Consider the following 21,160-nt stretch of genomic DNA (forward strand, 5'->3'; position numbering starts at 1 on the left):
GAAGGAGTGGAGGGGCGAAGGGATGGAAGAGCAAGAGAGTGGGCAAGAGGTAAGCTGGAAGACAGGTAAGGACAGAGGCTAGGCAGCGGAGACCGCTTAACCCTTTCTGTAAGTTGCAGGGTGGGCCCCGTTCACCGCTGAATCTCGGAACGCGCAAGCAGTTTGCGTTCATTTTATTTTGAGAGACATAACACCAGTGTTTTTAAAGACAATGTCCTGTACTCACCACAGAGAACTGTAGTGACACAACCACCCTCTCTGGTAGCTGGCACCACACGCCCTCCCGCATGGCCTCGTGGAAGCCTCGGTACCGGTAAAGTTATTTTATTTTAGTTTTTCTTCCGGTTCAGTTCTGACAATGTACACGTACGTCATCGGAATGGTAAAGGGTTAATGTGCAGGGGAAGTTTATTCCAGCGGAGGGGTGCACGGATGGGGAGAAGGACCGGAACACACAAGATTGGGTACAGGGAGAAGGAGGGACAGCGAGAGAGAGAGAGACAAGGAGAGAATTGAGAAGGAAGAGAGCGAGAGGCGACACGTGGAGCTTTGCGAGGCGGTGGACGGCTTCAGGAGTGTTCTCGTGAATTACTAAAACTGCTCTGCCGGGTTGAGTGCGCTCGCTGCAACGAACGTTCGGCGTGCGGACCACATCCGCTTCAGTCTAACCTGCGTGTTCTGCGTCGGGATCTGCAGGGCCAGTGCCAGGCTCGTGTGGTCAAAGCTCTCGTCCAGGGCTAGCAAGGCACCGTGGATCCCGCTCTCGATCAGGCTGTTGGCGTACTCCCGGAGTCCCACAGACTGCACCCAGCGAACCACCCGCTCGTTGCTCCACACCACCACGTCTAAGAGACAAGGAGAGTGGAGAGCTTTGTGAGATACACGAGTCAGGCTTCGCGTCGATTGCGCATTCGTAAAAACAAGTGAGGAAATATCGCGTGCGTGCGCAGATCTCGTAATGCTCGCCGACAAGCGTTCGTCTTTGGAAGCATTCGAGCAGTAATCGAACAGCAGCGCTCGTGACGGGCACATGGGATGCAGTATTTCCATAGGCGACGATGAAACCGTACAACTATTTTACCAGGTAAGGCCCACTGAGCTGTAGAGCTCTTTTTCAGGAGCGACCTGGCCACAAACGATAGCTCAATGAAGCGGCTTATCGTGCGGGAATTTATTGCAGCCAAATACTTGAAACGCATGTTTCTAAATGTGGAGGGAAAAACCAGAGGACCCGGAGAAAGATCCACACGACCACGGGGAGAACAAACTCCAAATATACAGCAGGCGTCAGAGTCGGCATCGAACCCACGACCTCCTGTACACCAGGCAAGGTAGTAAACATCTCGCCACCGTGGTGCCCTTAACGAGAGGGATTGGATAACGGCTCTGCCAAGGGGGCGCACCTCAGCCAGCGGGGGCTGGGAAAAAGATGCGGGTTCAACGAGCACTGATTTAGGTCTCCGAGTTTTGGGCAGCCCTTTAAACAATTTGTCCCATTTTCAATAGGATAAATCCACAATGGCAACAGTTCTTGATGCTAAACTTTGGTCCATATAAGATCACTCTTGAGGTCACATTTGATTAAAGGGGATGTCTGATCTTGTGTGGATAGCTCAAGACAAACTGAAATTTTAATATAGACATTGATTAATCCAATTCCGATGCAGCATATGAATCGTGGCCCCATATGCCGAGTCATTGGCCCCCCATCTACAAACTTACTTTGAATGTTGGCAGATTCCACTATGGGGGATCCACCCCACACCAGCATTAGATAACGCTGAACTCTAATTAACACTTAAATTGGAGTTCTCTACCACAGAAGCCTTTTAATCTTAACAGCAAATGGCACATCAAAGGCTGCAGACAAAGTAATAAAAACAAATCCTGGGCTGGGCATGACAGTTTCAGAAAGTCTACCCCAGTGTCCTGAAGCGTTTGTGAAAATCTGGATTTTGCCCCCGGTTTAAAAAGTTCTGGCCCCATGCTCGTATCACGACAGGAGCCACAGAGTTGCAATCCGAGTAGTGGATGGGGGTTGGAAGAGCAAGGCAAGGTGCAGAACGAGAGAGGCCTCTCATTGTGCGAGTTGGGTGCTGGTCAGAGGTCGCAACCGGGTACCTGATACCCGTACCCTAGCCGTTTGCGACCCTGGTGCGGCCGGGTACGGGTAGGCCATGAGTCACTGGTGAGTAACCGTTTGTCACTCATTTCGGGTAGGGTACGCGTAAGGGTAGGGAACGGGAACCCGTACCCAGCCGGGTACTGGTACCCATTTGCGACCCTGGTGCGGCCGGGTACGGGTACGGGTAAGGAATCAAAACCCGTTTGCGACCTCTGGTGCTGGTGGTGGAGTGGGCGTGGCTATTTGAAAGTGGGTGGGGCTGCCAGCTCATCACGTGTCTTGGTTGAGCCTCCAAGGAATTTGGGAGCTTGAGGCTGCAGGGGCACAAAAACCTGCTCCCTCCGTTTTACCAGCGTGGTGCACAGAGTCGTTTAGACGCGCTACGTAGGTATACGTAACTCTGTTTGCAAAGTGTAAGTCACGCACCTTGTATTTCATGTTGGCTGTCCTCTCTTTTCCTTTCCAGCTCTTGGCGATCGTAGTTTAATCGCTTCAGGCACATGATGCCATACTGCAGGCTGGTTCTGTGGGATGAAGCGTATACGTTTTTGTTAGCAAATGCATGTCCACGTACATCCCCTTGTGTCACTCCACTGCTGGATGAGGGCATCCACATGCCGTGCCCGTCGTGGGGGTTACTTGACCGTACTTCACCGGACAGGCCAGTGGGGGGGTCACAATTGGGGAGTGCAGATGTGCGAGCAGAGAGTGCAGTACAACAATGGAATCTTGCTGCACTGCTCTCTGCTGGCAACCACGTGGCATGTCTTTGTTTAAGAGTGAGAGGCAAACAGTACTGCTCTTTTAAGGTACACAAAAGCTGTCTGGAAAAGTTCTGCTTGCGAGCACCTATGAATAAGGCTGATTGGGCACTCAAAGGGATGTGGCCAGTTTCATGCCTGGCTGTCTGTCACCCCAGTATAGACCGTGGCTTGCCATATTACGTAGTGGGCATATTGTTTAGGCCGAGTCTACCTAGGAGAGGTGCTGCCAGATTCTAACACCAATCGCAACCGGTGTTGTATGCGGTGAGAAACTGAACCCGGTGCCACAGAGATCACAGCCCAGGGTACTAATGACTACACCACCACTCGCACTGAAATGCCACCTCATTATTATGTTTTAAAGGGGAATAAACCACAATATTAAATTATTTCACTCTTCAAAATCTGACAGAAACACGCTAACTAGGCATTTAATCAAACAGTCCTTGAATTTTACAACTATTTGGATTGTTTCACGTAGCCTTGGGCATTCGTACGGGAGTTCAAATCAAATATCTCAAATAGAACGAGATGTGAACATTTGCTCCGCCGCATGTCCACACGTCGCATCTCTTGGAAGTCTGTTCCCATCTGCCTGCCTCTCCGCTCCGTGATGTAGCAACGGAGAGTGCAGGCGGTGTGCCTGCACCACGCCCAGGGGCCAGAGGGGGGGGGGCCTAGGCACAGGGCTTTGAAGAGTGCGGGGGCACAATTTAATTGCCTGCGACAGGTTCGTAAGGAAACGCACGACTCCACCTGTGCCCGCTTGCCGACCGGCATGCCTGTCACTCGGTCCGTCCGTCCGTCTCTCTGCCGTCCGCCCGACGAATTCGCGTCCGAGCCGCCTGACGCGCCAGCGCGCTCCTCTATACCTGTGGAAGCTGTCGACCATCTTGAGCTGACCCCGCAGGTCCTTCTTGGTGAGGTGGTCGAGCATGCGTGCGTCCACCAGGCACTCCATGAAGTAGCTGCGGTACTGCGGCAGGCCTAGGCTGGGCAGCCACTCGTTGCCCACCCACTCGTGGTTCATGTCGCTGTACGCCAGCGTCTGCCAGGCGGCAACGCAACAACGCGTTGGAGCCATTAGCGTCGCCCGTTAAGCGCGCGCGAGTGTGTGTGTGCGTGTGTGGTGGATGCGCTGTGGGAGGGAGGCCAATTCAACTCCGCCTTTCCCCTCGTGGTGCTCGAAGCCACCACAGTGGCCAATCAGGACAGGTGCCAGGGGCTGGTAACCCCTCCACCTTCAATTCAAGGCCACGTCGTCGATAGAATAAATATCGACGAGGCCTTAAAGTGCACGTAACCTGGCACAAGCCCAGTGCTGACGTCACCGCCACTTAGCGGCGAATGGCGGTTGTTGTTGAATGGCATATGACTGAGGAGTCAGAGGGTAAATTTGGTACACAAGCAGAAGATAGTGAAATTGAAAGCCTGGGAAGGGGATAACTCAGGCAGTGTTCTTCATTGCAAGGCCCGCGGGCCACTGGCGGGTCCCTGGTGGCCTTTAGTGCGGCCCCTGACGTGCGGCCCCTGACGTGCGGCCCCCGACAATACACAACACGTGACAACACCCCCCCATCATCATCATCGTGCTGCTGCCAAACCCCCGATGGTTTCAAATGTGTGATGGCCCTCAAACTGACGATGTCTTATCGGCGAAAGTGGCCCCCCTCCGAAAATTAGTGGAGAACACCGCCTGAGACCATCACCTCTCCAGGTTTAATAAAGAGGGTGCTGCTATTTTGTAGATTGAGGCTGTGCTACGGATGGACCGACCCTGCCATAGGAAAGTGCATTTCCACAATTGACTCATTTGGAAATGAGCGCCAAAGCAAAAACTCTTTTGCGTGAGCGGGGTCACTTAGACTTTTTGATTTAGAAATCCGAATGCAATTTCAAGTATTTTTTGGATTATTGTGTATAGATGTTTCAGATGAATACATGAATACAATTATCTGCCAAAGTTTATCTGTATTTTCTTGGCTGTGTAATAATTTAAATATAATAATTAACGTCATGCATCTGGCAGTAGATATAAATAGATGTTTTATACGGTCTGTAACCTTTGACGATCGACATCTGTAAGCGGACATTTTCATTTAAGAATTCAAAATTTAAATGTGAATGTTTCACGATTCCGCTTTGATGAACGTCGGTGCAATTTCATAGCAGTCACGCACATATTTTTCTCGTTTACGTGTCTCAGATGTTCTCAAACATAATCAAACTATTTTATCCTTTGAAAGCAATATAAAATGCAAATCATCCACGAATGCTTCTTAACAAAATTAACACAACAACTCACATTCATCAATAACCACTGCCTTAAAAGGAAAAATATGAATGAATATGTAATATATAATTTTTTATTACGCAGAAAAATATAATTGGTGGTGTTTTTAGAAATGGTCGTCCTCCTTCACAGAACACAACTGGATTTCATAACAGTTTTTTTTGGGTTAGATCGCGTAAATATAAATGTGGCGTTAAACCCGGCACCACCCGACACAGCCAATTAGTAAAGTTTGTCACGTAAACAGAACACGACAATTCGTTATTGTACTAGTACTGTAACGAATTGTCATGCCGGGTGGTGGCGGGTTTGACGACACATTTATATTTACGCGATCTAACCCAAAACACCCCCACCCCCCACTGAATTATCGGTGATATTGGTCGCGAAAGCCTACGTGTTAAACTGACAACTGGATTTATGCATATCATATTTCTACGTATAGATTTATGCGCTTGTGAAGAAGGGCCATTTCTCGAAATGTCACCTGTTCTATGTTTGTTGTTTATTTTAAGGCCGCCCACCCCACGCGGCGTTATTGACGACGGACGCGTTGAGACGTTATTCATTGCACTTGTGCACCGCTGCCAACGCAATGGCAGCAGCAGCAGCAGCAATATACTGAGAGTTCACGTCTGCCTTAGCTGACTGGTGAACGTTGCAGAAAAAAACAATCTTCATGCATTGTAATGAATCGTGCACAACAAATGGGCTCCTCTATTGGAAGACAACTCATTTATAACTCACTTTTAAATCACCAACGCTTTGTACTGTAGCACATGCCATTGTTAGATTATTAGGAAGTCAATGAAGCTATGCACTTTTAAATCGAGATTGAAGACTCATTTCTTTAGAACTGCTGTTTTGGTGTTTAGTTTGTTGTCCTTCCCCCGCACCTCCATTTGGCACGGTTGGCTACATACGGTGCAAAAGAAGTTCAACATCCATAATATACAATTATGTGTCCCGAATGCTGAGTTCATCTACGAACATAGTGTCGAGGATTTGCATCTAACTTGCTCATTGACTTTAAACGTATTGAGTTGTTCTACATGCCCCGGCACGATCGTGCACCTACGCGGCTCGTCACACCGATCTGTTTGTTCTGCACACTCGGCTCATTAACCTCTCCGCAGAGCCAGCCAGGTGGCTCGGCGGGAGAGTCAGTGGGAGAGTCGGCAGGAGAGCCGGCGGGAGAGCCAGCGCCTTCACAATTGAAGGGTTATGAGTTCAAATCCTGGTTAAGAGGGGACTCGGCCCATAGCGGTTGTCGCCCCCACCATAGGAATATTGAATATTGAATTTCCACCATTGGCTCAGGGATGTAAACAAGAGATGGGCCCCACGTCAAAGCTTTTTTTGGGTGTAAATGACATCTTTGACGAAGTGAGTTTCAATAGGATCTTCATGCAGCGATGAATGCACACGTCATTCATTGCGTCATGTGATCGACATAGCCAAAGCACGTCCACTGCCATTGCTAACGTCACAACGCTTCAAACGGCTGCAGGTGCTAGTGAGACGAGGGCTTTGGGGGAGGAGGAGGAAGGAAGGATGTGGAGATTGCTGCCAGATTCCCTTTGCCTTATGGATTTACCCAATTTAAATTAACCAGCACCTGGCCTACAGACCTCCCTGCAGCCTGAGGTTGCCCCCATGATTGCGGGTCAGGTGACGTTAATTAATTGTCAACAAACTCCAAAAAAGCTGGGGGAGATTTTGACCACAGCGCCCAATCCTTAAAACCAGGGATACACGTGCAGAAAGATCCCCCGTATAGTCTGATCAGACTGTTGAGGCAAGTGCTGTTAGCGTGTAGCACCTTTGAAGGCCAGAATATTACACGAGGGGGTGGGTGGCCAGCACCACGCCTGCCCGCCTTCGTCTCCCCAGTGGCAATGTTTACACACCGCACCAGGTGCTCATTTGGGGGAGAGACACATGCAACCTCCAAATATACAGCAGCAGGCGTCAGGGTCGTGACCGAACCCACGACCTCCTGCATACCAGGCGAGGGAGTCAACATCTCGCCACCACGCTGCCCTGTCACGTGACCGGCGTGCCACACACACACCTACACAGTTCTGACCCCCGAGCAGTGCTTATATTCGCACGCCACACCAAGTACTCGGTCCCTCGGGCCGAATTGCCCTCTGGGGACTCTGCGAGCAAAATTCGCTTTCGTTGTCGTGCATTGAGCCTGGCCAAAGTAATCGAACCTGGAGCGGCCGGGATCGTGGCCCAGTGCGATAACCACGACCACACGGCGTCTCGCACCTCAAGGCACGAAACGGAGGCTAGACTTGCCAGTAGCCTGGCTCTTTTGAAAGTTGTGGACAAAATGCTCCCTTCTTCAGAGCAGAAATATATTGAAGGGATGATGAGTTAAGTCGTTCGTGTATAAACGCGCCTGAGCCAACAGAGCACGTTGGCTTGACGCTCTTTCTTCCCATATTAGGAAGCCACTGGGCGGAATGCACTTTTAAATCACCTAGATTGAAAACGAATTTCTTGAGAATGCTTTTTTGTGTTTAGTTTGTTGTCCTTCCCCCGCACCTCCGATTGGCACGGTTGGCAACGTACGGTGCGAAAGAATTTCGATTTAAAGCTTTCGTGACTGCAGGGATTCATCTTCTTGGTTCTTTCGGTAAAGTCACGTAGAAGGGAAGTAATAAAATAATAAAAATAAAACATAATAAAACAATTCTCACGACGTTTCGGCTACAACGCAAGCAGCCGTCTTCAGGTGAAGAATGAGACACTGCCAAGCTAGGAGCTTATATATAATCTGAGTTGGAGGTGGAAGAAGAAGAGAGCCTTAACAAAAGAATGTGCATATCAAGAGGAATTTAGCATATTCATGGGAAATGCGTAGGAGGTGGGCGGGGGGGGGTTTCAAAGTCATATTATGCCCATGCATTATGCAGGATCAGCAGCACCAAAGGGAGGGGGGGGGTAGCATTAACAAAGGGAGGGCATGTTAATAGTATGTAGAAGCAATGAAACATGTGAATGGGAAAACGGTGGCAGGAGATCCGCAGCGGAGCAAATAATGCCTTCCCTGTGGAGAACACAAGATACACAATTAATGCCAGTGAGTGGACTGCGGTCTGAAAGTCACCATAAACGTGAACAACAATCAGTTAAGATCCGAAGTGGTTTATTACGTCCTTCCAATGATCTTAACTGATTGTTGTTCACGTTTATGGTGACTTTCAGACGGCAGTCCACTCACTGGCATTAACTGTGTATCTTGTGTTCTCCACAGGGAATGCATTATTTGCTCCGCTGCGGATCTCCTGCCACCGTTTTCCCATTCACATGTTTCATTGCTTCTACATACTATTAACATGCCCTCCCTTTGTTAATGCTACCCCCCCCCCCCTCCCTTTGGTGCTGCTGATCCTGCATAATGCATGGGCATAATATGACTTTGAAACCCCCCCGCCCACCTACGCATTTCCCATGAATATGCTAAATTCCTCTTGATATGCACATTCTTTTGTTAAGGCTCTCTTCTTCTTCCACCTCCAACTCAGCTTATATATAAGCTCCTAGCTTGGCAGTGTCTCATTCTTCACCTGAAGACGGCTGCTTGCGTTGTAGCCGAAACGTCGTGAGAATTGTTTTATTATGTTTTATTTTTATTATTTTATTACTTCCCTTCTACGTGACTTTACCGAAAGAATCAAGAAGGTGCGAAAGAAGTTCAACATATATACAAAAACAACAAATACCCTGTACAGCCTGTAACACACTGTTCAGCAAAGTGCTGTTAGCGAGCAGCTATGAAGGTAGGCATGGCGCACGAGGGGGTGGGTGGCCAACACCACACCCGGCCGTCAATGTCTCCCCGGTGGTGATGTTTACACACCACACCAGGTACTCATTTGAGTCCGAGTCGACCTAGGGGAGGCCCATGACCAGTTCAGATAATTATCACTGGTGTTGGCCGTGAGCGGGAATCAAACTCGGGTCACCGGGTTAGTAGCGCAGCGCGCCGACCGCTACACGACCGTTCCCCACACAAATATGTACACGTACATTCGAACACGCACGAGCGCTTGGTCCAACAATAAAAACAAAAACACCAGAAACGCCACTGAGAGTTAAAATGCCCACCTGTGCCCAGCTTCCCTCATCGGCATCCTGCTTTTCCAATGGGTGCGGTACGACGAAAAAAGACAGGACAGCGCAAGGGGGGCTAGTCAGCGTTAGTAGGACACGTTAGTCGGTGTTAGTGCACGCCAAGCCAGGGTTAGCGCAGCAGAGCCCGCAGCAGAGCCGCCTTTGCCGTAGCGACGCAGCGATCCGCGGTGCCAAGTGAACGTCTCTGCGGGTGCGGCCGAGGCAATTAGCACGGCGGTCTCCCGTCGGAACTCGCACCCGGCATTTACGCATTTCATTAGCGCCCGTTAAACTTAGCTCTGTTGCCACCCAAACAAACAACCATTCATATTCTTGCATGTGCACGTTTACAAATGGCATTCCGCGCGTACCCGAGCGGTGGGACAAATTCCTGCAGGCTCCGTGATTACCTACGACAGATAATCTACACGTGTGAAGTACCGGTGAAGACGCTGGACACCCAGGTTGAGGCACACGTATATTTATTTTCAGCTTATCGGTACAGGACAACACTAGAGGGGGTAGCGGCCCCCTCACCCGGATAACTGGGGATACCCCCTAGCTAATCTCACCTATCCCCAAGTCCTCCTCTAACGAGCTAGGGGAGGCTAACTGGCCCGACACTGGTGAGTCGGGCTACGGTCTCCGGAGTCCCAGGGTCTAACCCTGGTTCACGGAACCACGCCTCTGGCTCGCTCCTCTGCAGCCCTGACAAGGGCGGCGTCGAGGGGAGTCCAGGGCTCTAGCTAGAGGATCTTCACTCTTCCTCCTTCGTTCCCAGACTGAGCCCCGAGCTCTCTTTGTCCTCCCCCTTTATACCCCCCAACAGGATCACAACCCCCCAGGCTGCCTGATGCGGACGTCGCTGCGGGCACCCCCCCCGTGTACTCCCGTAACTCCGCCCACTGTGTTTGTTACCCATTGGATCGTATGCACTTACAGCCCTCCCGTAACAGCCCTACATCACCCCCCCCATTACAGCTCGCAGCCGTCCCGGCTGCAACAATTCCAAATAAAGGAACAATTACCCCTCGACCCCGTGTGTGCCTCATTTTTTTCAACAAAATGCAAATAGAAGAACAACAACAAGAACAACAACCATACCCCCGAAGGGAATGTCCGACGCACCCCCCCCCCCGCATAAATACGAAATCCGTAAGCACGTATGTACAACTAGCCAGGAACTCCCCCATCACACACAGCACACCCACGACACACAACGCACCCACAACACACACACCGCGCCCACACAACACAACACACTCAGTGTGCAAGGAGCACACCACCGACGCAGCATACAGTAACCATGACACGTGAAGGAAAATAAATTTTTTTTCTTTTTCTTCCTGCTGTATATTATAAGAGTCTGCGCATTTTAGCGCGCGTCCTTGCCGCAGGCCCGTCACACGGGGCAACCCCGGACGGCGGACCATCCGGTGGCGGCTGTCCCATGCGAGGTGAGGTCGCGATTGAAGTCGCGCGACTGTCGGCATCACCTGTGGGGGTTCCAGGGCGTGAGCCCGTCATTCCCGGTGCACCTGTGGGTGGGACAGCCGGCAACACATCAGGCGAGAGCAGCGACGGACCCTCCGAGTCGGTCGACCCCCCACATGCTTGGCCTCGCGTGCGTGGCGTGGGCCCCCGCACCGCAACAAACGGCTTCAGCCTAGAGGGGTGTACAAACCACCGGCGCCTCCCCCATTGGATTCGAACGCACTGAGGCCTCAAAACCTCAATAACCTCGACGGGGCCCCGCCACGGGCGTACGAGTTTAGAGGAGGTCGCGAGTGGTACCTGGGGACAGTGCAGCCATGCCCTGTCCCCCGGCTTCCACTGCAGCACGTGCGCGCGAGCCAGTCTGAGGCGCTCGTTCGCCTTCTGACGCCTGTCAGAATTTAGCCTCGCCGCATCCCGCGCCTCAGTCAGTTTGTCAAGGTTAAATTTAACGTGATCGTCCAATTTAGATTTGCCCAGCGGCACGGGGATCTGCAACTGTGCCCGAACAGGTGGGTCGGGTTCGCGGCCATACATAAGAAAGAAAGGTGAAAACCCCGTCGCAGCATGGGGAGCCAATCTGTATGCCGCTAGAACCCCTTGAATTTGTAAGTCCCAATCAGCCTGTGAGTCCGAAACTTGCTGCGACAACATAGACGTGATGGTGCGATGCAGACGCTCGACCATCCCGTCCGTTTGCGGGTGATAGGGGGAGGTTCGAATTTTTTTCGTTCCCAGGAGATCACAGACTTGTTTTAGGAGTTTCCCCGAAAAATTTCTACCCTGGTCGGTCAACAACCGCTCCGGGGCACCTTTGTCCATGACATAACCTTGGACAAAGGCGTCGACGATGGCTGCTGCCGACTGATTCGCCAGGGGCCAGGCCATAGGCCAGCGCGTAAAATATTCGACCCCAGTAAGCAAATATTTATTTCCCCTGGAGGTGGCGGGGAATGGCCCCAGAATATCCAGTGCGACCAGTTCATTTATTCTGGAGACCTGGATGGATTGTAAGGGCGGGTTCGACTCCCGTGCCGGTGGTTTGCGCTGCGCACACTGAGGGCATGCCGCCAACAGATCAGCGACATCCCTTGTCATACCCGGCCAAAAAAAATTCAGCTGAAGCAAGGCGAGTGTTTTCTGGGTACCTAGGTGGAGGAGGCGCTCATGAGCAGCCCACACCACCTTACCTCGTAGGCCAGAAGGGACCACCAGCCGGTGACGCTGGGATTTCCCGTCCCAATGCATAAGCAAGCCCGCATGGGTTTCCCATGCGTCGGCATGACCCGTCACACGCCCCCTCTCCCCGGCGCGACGACGCAACGCGAGGAGGGAGGCATCCTCCAACTGGAGGCGCCCCCATTCATCAACGGGCAATCCAAGCAGGGAATCTCTCCCCTGTTCGGCGATATCAATGGGGACTACCGTTTCATCGTCGGCGGCCGCCGCCAGGACCGGAACCATCACGTCCCCCACTGGCTTGCAACGCCCCGACCCCAGGAGACATGCGCATTCGGAGGCGGTTGGCATCCGTGACAGAGCGTCAGCGTTGGTGTGGCGAACGCCCTTACGATAAGTGGTTTCAAAACTGAAATCCTGGAGGACCTCCAGCCATCGGGACAATTGTCCCGATGGCTGTTGAACCTTCAGGGCGTACTGCAGTGCCGCATGATCTGTGCGGACGGTGAAATGCCGACCGTACAGATATGGGCGATACTGTTGGATGAAATAGACAATTGCCAACAGTTCCCTACGGGTGACACAATATCTTTGCTCCGTTGGAGACAACACCCGACTGCCGTACGCGACCACCCGTTCCACGCCGTCAACCACCTGGGAAAGCACGCCTCCAATACCCGTGTTGCTCGCGTCGGTGTCGAGCAAAAACGGCCTCGAAAAATCTGGGTAAATCAAGGGAGGAGCCTTCACCAGCGCGTCCCGAAGGGAGCAGAAAGCAGCTTCCTCATCCTGACCCCAGTGGAACCGAACCCCTTTAGAAGTTAACGCGTGTAGGGGTTTGGCAATTGTTGCAAAATTAGCGACGAAGCGTCGGTAATATGATGCGAAGCCAATAAAACTCCTGACCTCTCCCACCGAGGTGGGAGTCGGCCAGGAGCTGACACACTGCGTTTTGGCGGGATCGGTAGCAATACCCGAGCGCCCTACGATGTGCCCTAAATAACGCACCGACTCGCGTAACAAATGGCATTTTTGGGGCTTAAATTTCAAATTAGCAGCCCGCATCTTTAGGAAAACCGCCCGCAACCTCTGGAGATGTTCATCAAAAGTTTTACCAAAGACAATAACGTCATCCAAATAAATCAGGCACGATTCCCATTGCAATCCAGCCAAAACCAATTCCATCAATCGCTGGAAAGTTGCCGGCGCTGAGTGTAAGCCCATCGGCAACCGGTTGAATTGGAACAGGCCGTGCGGTGTACGGAAAGCAGTTTTAGGTTTAGAATCATCGTCCAGAGGAAGCTGCCAGAATCCCGAAAGTAAATCTAGTGTGGAGAAGAATCGCGCTCCCGCCAAAGCGTCCAGCGATTCGTCCATCCGTGGGAGCGGGTATGCGTCGGCAACCGAAATTTTATTAAGGCGCCGAAAATCCACGCAAAACCGCAACGAGCCGTCCTGCTTTTTAACCAGGACGATCGGCGCTCCCCACGGGCTGGTGGAGGGAGAAATGATGTCGGCGGCTAACATGTCATCAACAGCCGATTTGACATGGTCCTTTTCGGCGGGACTTAACCGAAACGGATTTTGGCGAATTGGCGCGCTGTCACCCGTGTCAATATGGTGACGCAGCAGGTGAGTGCAACCCAAATCATATTTATCACGACTGAAAACGTCGGAAAATTCCCTCAGTAGCGTTCTAAGCTGTTGGCGCTCTGAATTTGTCAGGTCCGTCGATCCCGCACAAAGCGCGTCGATCCACCCTTCATCGCTGTCCGAATGTGGGAGCATCCGGGAAGCAGTGCCAACGTGGTTCGCGACAGGTTCCTCGCAGGGCACTGGCGTCGCGTGAGCGAGCACCGTCCCTTGAGGAACCACCACCGTCTGCGATCCCACATTTAGGACCGCGATGAAAGGGTCCCCGTCCCCTCTTACGACGGTCTGGGCCGGAATCAAATGAGGCCCATTAACCCCGGCCCTAGACGGTCCCAGCAAAACACCCTGATCCCCTATGCCCTTAGCGAAGGGCTTACGAAGTTTGAGAGGCACTAGCATTTGAGCTCCCGGCGGCACACGAACAGTTTCAACGACGAACGCCGGTACCGTCGCGAACGCCGACCGAGCCGCCGCAGGGGATGGCAGGAACGCCATGCGCCGCCCCGATGGAAGCTCAATGCATCCTTGGTCGATCAAAATACGAATGGGCATTTTACCTAAGAAATCCGTCCCCAGCAGGCACGGAACCGCCAGCGAGGAGGAAACGAAAATCGGCCCCGACAATTTGATGTCCCCAATAGAAATTTGCGCTCGAATCTGTCCCATGATGCCGAGAGAGCCCCCGTTAGCGGCATAGAATGGGACGTTAACCGGCAGTAAAGGCCGGCTTTGTACGGGCAGAATATTGTAAATTAATTCCGAAATGATTGTCGCCGATGCCCCCGTATCGACCAAGATGCGTACTTCTACCCCGTCAATGTGTCCGACTACGGCCGACGACCCTGACGACGCGGCTACCACGCGATGGGCCAACACGGACCACTGTTTGGGCTCGATTTGAGTCCCCGCAGTGATCCGCGTTGGCCCCACGCAACGCGACATCGGCCCCCCGTTTGTTGTGGTGCGAGAGCGTGCAACGGGTAGGTGCTTTGGCCAAACATGTGTGGTGCCGCGACTCGCCGGGTCATGTTGCTGGAGCTTGGGAGGAGGAGGCCCGGCGTCCCGTCGAGCCGTCGTCCCGCGCTGTCGAGGAGAGCGGCACCCCGAGGCGACGTGGCCCCGGACGCCGCAGTTGAAACACCGCGGGAGCCCCGGTGGAGACGACGGGCGGTTGAAACGGCTTGACCCGTCCCGGGCCGACCGTACTTCTTGCGCCTGTTGCCGTCGATGGTCGACGGCGAAGAGCTCCTCCGTCGGAAGGGTGGCTGCAGCCACCGCACGCCCTGCCGATGCCCTGCTGGCTTTCCGCCGCAGGGACAGAAGGTTGGCGTGAAGGAGGCGCGCCGCCTGAAGAGAGGTCATCTCGGCGTCCTCCTGTGCGACGACAGCGATGTCCAGGTCGTCTGCCAGGAGGAGTATTTTCTCCGTGACCATCGCGTCCACGCCATCGTCGTCCATACGGGGAAAAGCCGTCTTAGCCAGCGCTAGGAGGCTCGTCCTGTATGCCAGGGGCGACTCCTTCTCACCCCGCTTGCGCTCGTAGAACCGCTCTCTGCATTCCGCTGAAGGTCCATAGACCCCGGCCAGCAGCTGTAGTGCTTTCGGCAGAGTAGACCGCTTCTCTTTCGGCGCCGATGTGAGGGCGGCGAGCGCGTCTGCGTCGAGGAGCGCCGGCAGCGCGCAGAGGGCTTCATCGTCGGACCACCTTGCCATTTCTTGGTGGGCGATGAAGCGTCGCTGGAAGCCGCCCCAGTCGCCCTCTGCACCAACAAATTCTTTCAGCGGAGGCAGCCGTTGTTGTAGCGCAGCGTTCGCCTTGGACGTCTGTAGGCTGCTATCCCCGGGACTCGGCTGTGCGTCGGCGCGAATGGCAGATGGAATCGCCTGTCGCGGATGTGATGACGCTCCCTCCGCTGGAGATGACGCAGCTGTCCCAGCGAGAGCGGTGTCGGACCCAAGGTTGAGCCCGGCCACGCCCTCCGCAGCTGCCGTGACGATGGCGGGAAATTCAAAGTTTGAGTTTTCAGAAATGGCGGGAAGGCGCTCAGGTTGACGACTCCCCTCGCCCCGTGGTGGACCACCAGCCCCCAGCCGCGTGATGTTTTCCAGCGTGGCGGCAGCGGCGTACAGTAGCTCCGCCAGTCTCTCGTGAGCCAGCCGTAGCGCGTCTGGCTGCGGCCCCTCTTCATGCCGATGCCCCGGTAGGAAGGCGTCGGCCCCCGGCTGCGCCATGTCTTGGTGAGCCGCCTCGGGCTCAACGACTTCAGCAGTGTCCTCCTCCGGTACTCTGGCTCGAGCTGTCTGACGTGTTTCCATGTCCGTAGTACTTCTGACACCAGATGAAGTACCGGTGAAGACGCTGGACACCCAGGTTGAGGCACACGTATATTTATTTTCAGCTTATCGGTACAGGACAACACTAGAGGGGGTAGCGGCCCCCTCACCCGGATAACTGGGGATACCCCCTAGCTAATCTCACCTATCCCCAAGTCCTCCTCTAACGAGCTAGGGGAGGCTAACTGGCCCGACACTGGTGAGTCGGGCTACGGTCTCCGGAGTCCCAGGGTCTAACCCTGGTTCACGGAACCACGCCTCTGGCTCGCTCCTCTGCAGCCCTGACAAGGGCGGCGTCGAGGGGAGTCCAGGGCTCTAGCTAGAGGATCTTCACTCTTCCTCCTTCGTTCCCAGACTGAGCCCCGAGCTCTCTTTGTCCTCCCCCTTTATACCCCCCAACAGGATCACAACCCCCCAGGCTGCCTGATGCGGACGTCGCTGCGGGCACCCCCCCCGTGTACTCCCGTAACTCCGCCCACTGTGTTTGTTACCCATTGGATCGTATGCACTTACAGCCCTCCCGTAACAGCCCTACACGTGTATTGACAGTTATGGATTTGTGCATTGATGTACCATGATGGTCAATCGATTACTTACAAGTCTATAACATGTTCATAACTGAACCAATTTAATTTCTCAAAGTGCAAGCCATCACCAATGATCATTTTTATTTATATTTCTATACAGAGAGTTAACTTAAAATGTAGGTTTTCGTAGCCATATTTTGTTGGGTTAGGCCGCATGGTAGTTTTATGCAAAACTTTGATAGGCTTTAAAGCAAGTGTATTTATTAATTCGAAGCACCTATACGTGTATAAATAAATATACATATTTTGGTGTGTGTGTGCTTTTTTATAACACATTTCCTCTAAAAGTTATCCACCAAAATTGAAAGTATTTGAATTTTAAGTACGTTAATGGCGCCAAAGCCATTTGGCTTCTGCACAATCACCGCACCGGTCTCACTTCGGGTAAAGCGGAGCGGAAAGTCGTACGAGGAAATGCAGCGATTGCTCGTTTGAAAAATGACGCCAACACATGCAATGCAAAAGCTTGTGTGATTGGTTTCGGGTAGCGATTTGTCGAGCGAATGTTGGAACTGCCTCGCAGAGAATTCACTGGCACGCGGTGGGTGCACTAACGTGCGCTGCTGGAGGGAAGAGAATAAAAAACTAAATAGAATTTTAATAAATTATTTTTGTGAACGATGATGATGGTGATTATAAAATTTTATGAAGTCAACATTATTACGAGCCCATATGTATGTATTTCCACCCCCAGCAGGACAATATAGCAGTGGTTAAAACTAATAGGAAGGGTAAAAAAGTGTGAAATTAAATGTACTTAATAATGTCTGCAAAGGGACATATGTATTAAATTCTTCAAAGTTTGCCGTTCGTTTTCCATAACACAACGATAATGAGACATCCCAAGATCCTAATAATCCTGCAACCACACACAAAGGGACCAGGAACATGACAGGGCCCACGGCCGTGGCAAATTCGTTCCTTTCACAAAGTCAGAGATAACGAGGAAAGGAATTGGAGCAAGGTGTACACACCCATCTGAAAATGCACCATAAAATAGTTCATTCAGTTAAGAATGTACAAGATTTTGGGACTTTGCAATAAGAAGCCGGAGTCTGGACTGCAATGTTATCGTTATGAGCGAGTATCAGTCATAAACGTTCTCCATTCGTCATGATGGCAGTGATGTGACACTACACGAACATGTAAGCCTCCAAACAACTTAACAATTCAGAAACATTCGCAACGGTAACTGTGAAAACGTTGCGTGCATTCGGGTTTTTCAAATTAACAACTTATTCAAGAGGCATTTACAATAAAACGTTAACAAAACTGCGTCTGTTGGAATTCGGCAAAAACGCAAAAATGAACCTCAACGGGCGATCATTTCCACGGGAACACAAAGTGGACTTTTTCACAAAGCGGACGCAAGTCCCGTGCTGGATTTTACAGGGCTTCTCACTCCCATTCCCAAAACCTCACAAGCGATTTCCCCCCTTTTGCAGATCGGCGGAGGCCGCGGGAGTAAACGCGACGAAGCACTGACCGTTTTGGGAGCCGCCGCCATGTTTTCCATTTCCTCGTGAGTCACCCACACATTGCCCGTCGACTAGTCACCGCGAAAGCAGCGGGGGCAGCCAATGCGAGCATGGCGCAAGCCAAAGAAAGCGACAAGAGAGACGGCGAGAAAGTTGTTAGTTTTGGTTAAAGTCCGGACGTCGACGACAGCACATCACGCACAAAACGGGCCTCATGCTTTGCTCGGTGGCCGTCATTGGTTATTTGTTATAATCAGCGAAACGTCGTACTACTCAAATTAAAAAATGCTGTTGATTCTCTCTTCAGCACACCGGTGGGCTAAAGAAGTGAATTATTTTGTCCTTTGAAAAAGTGACACATTTTTTACTGTTTGGCCGTGTCGGGTGGTGGAGGGTTACGACACATTTATAAATAACGCGATCTGACCCAAAAACCTATATTATAAACAATATTGGTCGCGAAAGCCTACGTGTTAAAGTCATTGGTTAAGTTTCGTTTTTGTTCGGTTTCCCCAGGTACGCTAAAGACGTTTGGTTGAATGCACCCCACGCCTCCCCAAGGGGGAATGAATGTACGCAGCGCTGCCCTTTGCTGCTGGGTTAAATGCACCTGTGTCAAAGGGCCCCTCTGCCCCTTTTGTGTCTGTAGACGGATCACTGCAGCATGCATTGGCATGGCAATGCAGTAATTGCAAATCAACCTTCACCCTTTGTTCACTCTGGTCTGGGACAGCCGTTCAATCAACCTGAATGTACAGGTTCCTCTCGCTTTAGGCGTTTTCGGTTTGTGCGATTTCATGTACACACGGCTAATCTCTTTCTACCCAACATTTTCTGTATTTTTCGGTTTGAAGTCACCCAAAGTGCCACTATTAAACAATTTTTATCTTACCATGTAAGGCACATTGAGCTTTATAGCACTTTTCAGAAGCGATCTGGCTATCACAAATGATAGCCCAATTAAGTGGCTTATCACGTGGACATTTATAGCAGCCAAATACTCTAAAAACTTGTTTCAAAGTATGGAGGGAAAAACCGGAAGACGCGGAGAAAAATCCATGCGACCACGGGGAGAGAGACATGCCAACTCCAAATATACAGCAGGCGTCAGGGTCGGGATCAAACCCATGACCTCCTGTATACCAGGTGAGTTAATTAACATCTTGCCACCATGGCACCCCTATGCAGCTGGCGGTGGGACAACATTGTGTGTGCACTGCGTGTATTGTGTGTGTACTATGTGTGTACTGTGCGTGTACTCTGTGTGTACTCTGTGTGTATTGTGTGTGTACTGTGTGTGTACTGCGTGTATTGTGTGTACACTGTGTGTGCTGTACACGCTACTCGGCAGGCAGCTGTCACCTCGTGCGGTTTTGCTTTGTGCGCCCTTTGTTCGGAACTAATATATGACTACCGCTTCAAGCGAGAGAAACCCGTACGTTGGAATTGAATATCTCTGTGTGTTAACAACGGTGCAGCAAACAACAATGGCAATACAGTTGTGATATATTTTTCAGAGAGACGGTCACGGGTCCTGGTGTAGTTTTAGATGCAAAGACAAATACAGTTAATATTACAAAACACGTTTAAAAAAAAACACACGTTTTCTCCTCCGATAACAGAAGAAGCATTAACCGATGTTCCGGTCTATTACTATTAAACTACTTGTTAAATATACATACAAAAACATGGGCACACATAGACTGCTCTGTGCTACACCAAGCTTTGAAATGGGAGCTTTGACTTTGCTGTAATAACTAAGGCTGGGATGACCTAGTTTCATACACTAATCCTCAGGGATGGATATAACAGTGCCTCCAGGCTTCCAACATGGGAGGTCGGATTCATCTCCCACCAGCATGTACCACATACTATATTTAACCACGGCACATAAACACAAATATTAAACAATCAAATTTGACATTAAAATAACAATTTGCAGGGTTTTCTGGGATCATTAAGTCATATCTTTCAAAGAGAGTTGGAATGTTTTTATTATGAATATTATGTTGTTGATGAAACCAAGGAAATACATCGAAATAATTATAATCCATCTTCTTGGTTCTTTCGGTAAAGTCACGTAAAAGGGAAATAATAAAATAATAAAAATAAAACATAATAAAATAATTCTCACGACGTTTCGGCCACAACGCAAGCAGCCGTCCACAAGTGAAGAACAGGTCTGTCGCTGTCTTTCCGACGTCGCTGTCTTTCCGACAGACCTGTTCTTCACCTGAGGACGGCTGCTTGCGTTGTGGCCGAAACGTCGTGAGAATTATTTTATAATGTTTTATTTTTATTATTTTATTATTTCCCTTCTACGTGACTTTACCGAAAGAACCAAGAAGATGAATCCCTGCAGTCACGAAAGCTTTAAATCGAAATTTAATTATAATCCTTCAGGGTCCTTTGTCAGTCCACTGCTGGATGAAGGCTTCCCCATGCTGTGTCGTTCACGAGGCTTGTTTGACCATAATTAACCACGCTGGTGACGGTAGCCACGGGGAGGAATGGAACTCGGGTGGCCACGTTTGTGCTCACGCTCCACCCAAGGCAAGTAACGCACACCGCAGGTACCGTACGTATCACATTCACACACACAAACAAACTCGGTCTGCATGACATATACATTATTAAAAATGTCACATCTGTCTTTCTTGCACTACAATTTTTATTTGAACGTATCTGCACTTCGAATTTTTTTCTGCCCGCTGCAAGATTACCCATAATTTATTCAATTTCACACATGGATTGCTTTGGCTGCGCACTATCAATATTTACCGTGCGATATCTGCTTTGATTTTTTTTCTCTCTCTCCTTTTTTCAGCTCATGCTAAGAATATATGAAAAACATTAAAGCAGGAGGAACGTTGCGAACAGCCAAGGGCAACACGGCCAAATATCAAAACACTGCAGCAAAATAACCTTTCATCTAATAATCATGTTTCTCATATGGCAGGACACTTTAACTCACCACAAGCAATCTGCCAAATGACTCGCTGCAGTATGACCATTGACCAGAGTCGCACTCTCTCCAGCGTGTAACCGTGGTCATCCAGAACAGACCGCACAACGGATAACGGACGCGATGGTCGATCCACAAACACGAAGGAGACATCACAGCG

The 21,160-nt window shown here is 51.0% G+C and overlaps 1 protein-coding gene across 8 annotated transcripts in view; it reads right to left on the reverse strand.

The window, feature by feature from the left end:
• The window catches only part of LOC144722985 (liprin-alpha-1-like), a 277,623-nt gene that overhangs the window by 12,054 nt on the left and 244,409 nt on the right, over positions 1–21,160 (reverse strand). For 4 of the 8 annotated variants that reach the window (XM_078601459.1, XM_078601458.1, XM_078601456.1 and 1 more), the window contains 5 exons: positions 18,044–18,106; positions 9,305–9,331; positions 3,762–3,937; positions 2,552–2,649; positions 670–845 (listed from right to left, as the gene is read on the reverse strand). In XM_078601459.1, the coding sequence (XP_078457585.1) occupies positions 670–845; positions 2,552–2,649; positions 3,762–3,937; positions 9,305–9,331; positions 18,044–18,106 (540 nt within the window). The remainder of the gene's footprint in view (positions 1–669; positions 846–2,551; positions 2,650–3,761; positions 3,938–9,304; positions 9,332–18,043; positions 18,107–21,160) is intronic. The other 4 variants (XM_078601462.1, XM_078601461.1, XM_078601460.1 and 1 more) reach the window with 2 other exon arrangements.

This window comes from Lampetra planeri, chromosome 16, assembly GCF_965212315.1.
Source record: "Lampetra planeri chromosome 16, kcLamPlan1.2.h2, whole genome shotgun sequence".
Classification (NCBI taxonomy): domain Eukaryota; kingdom Metazoa; phylum Chordata; class Hyperoartia; order Petromyzontiformes; family Petromyzontidae; genus Lampetra; species Lampetra planeri.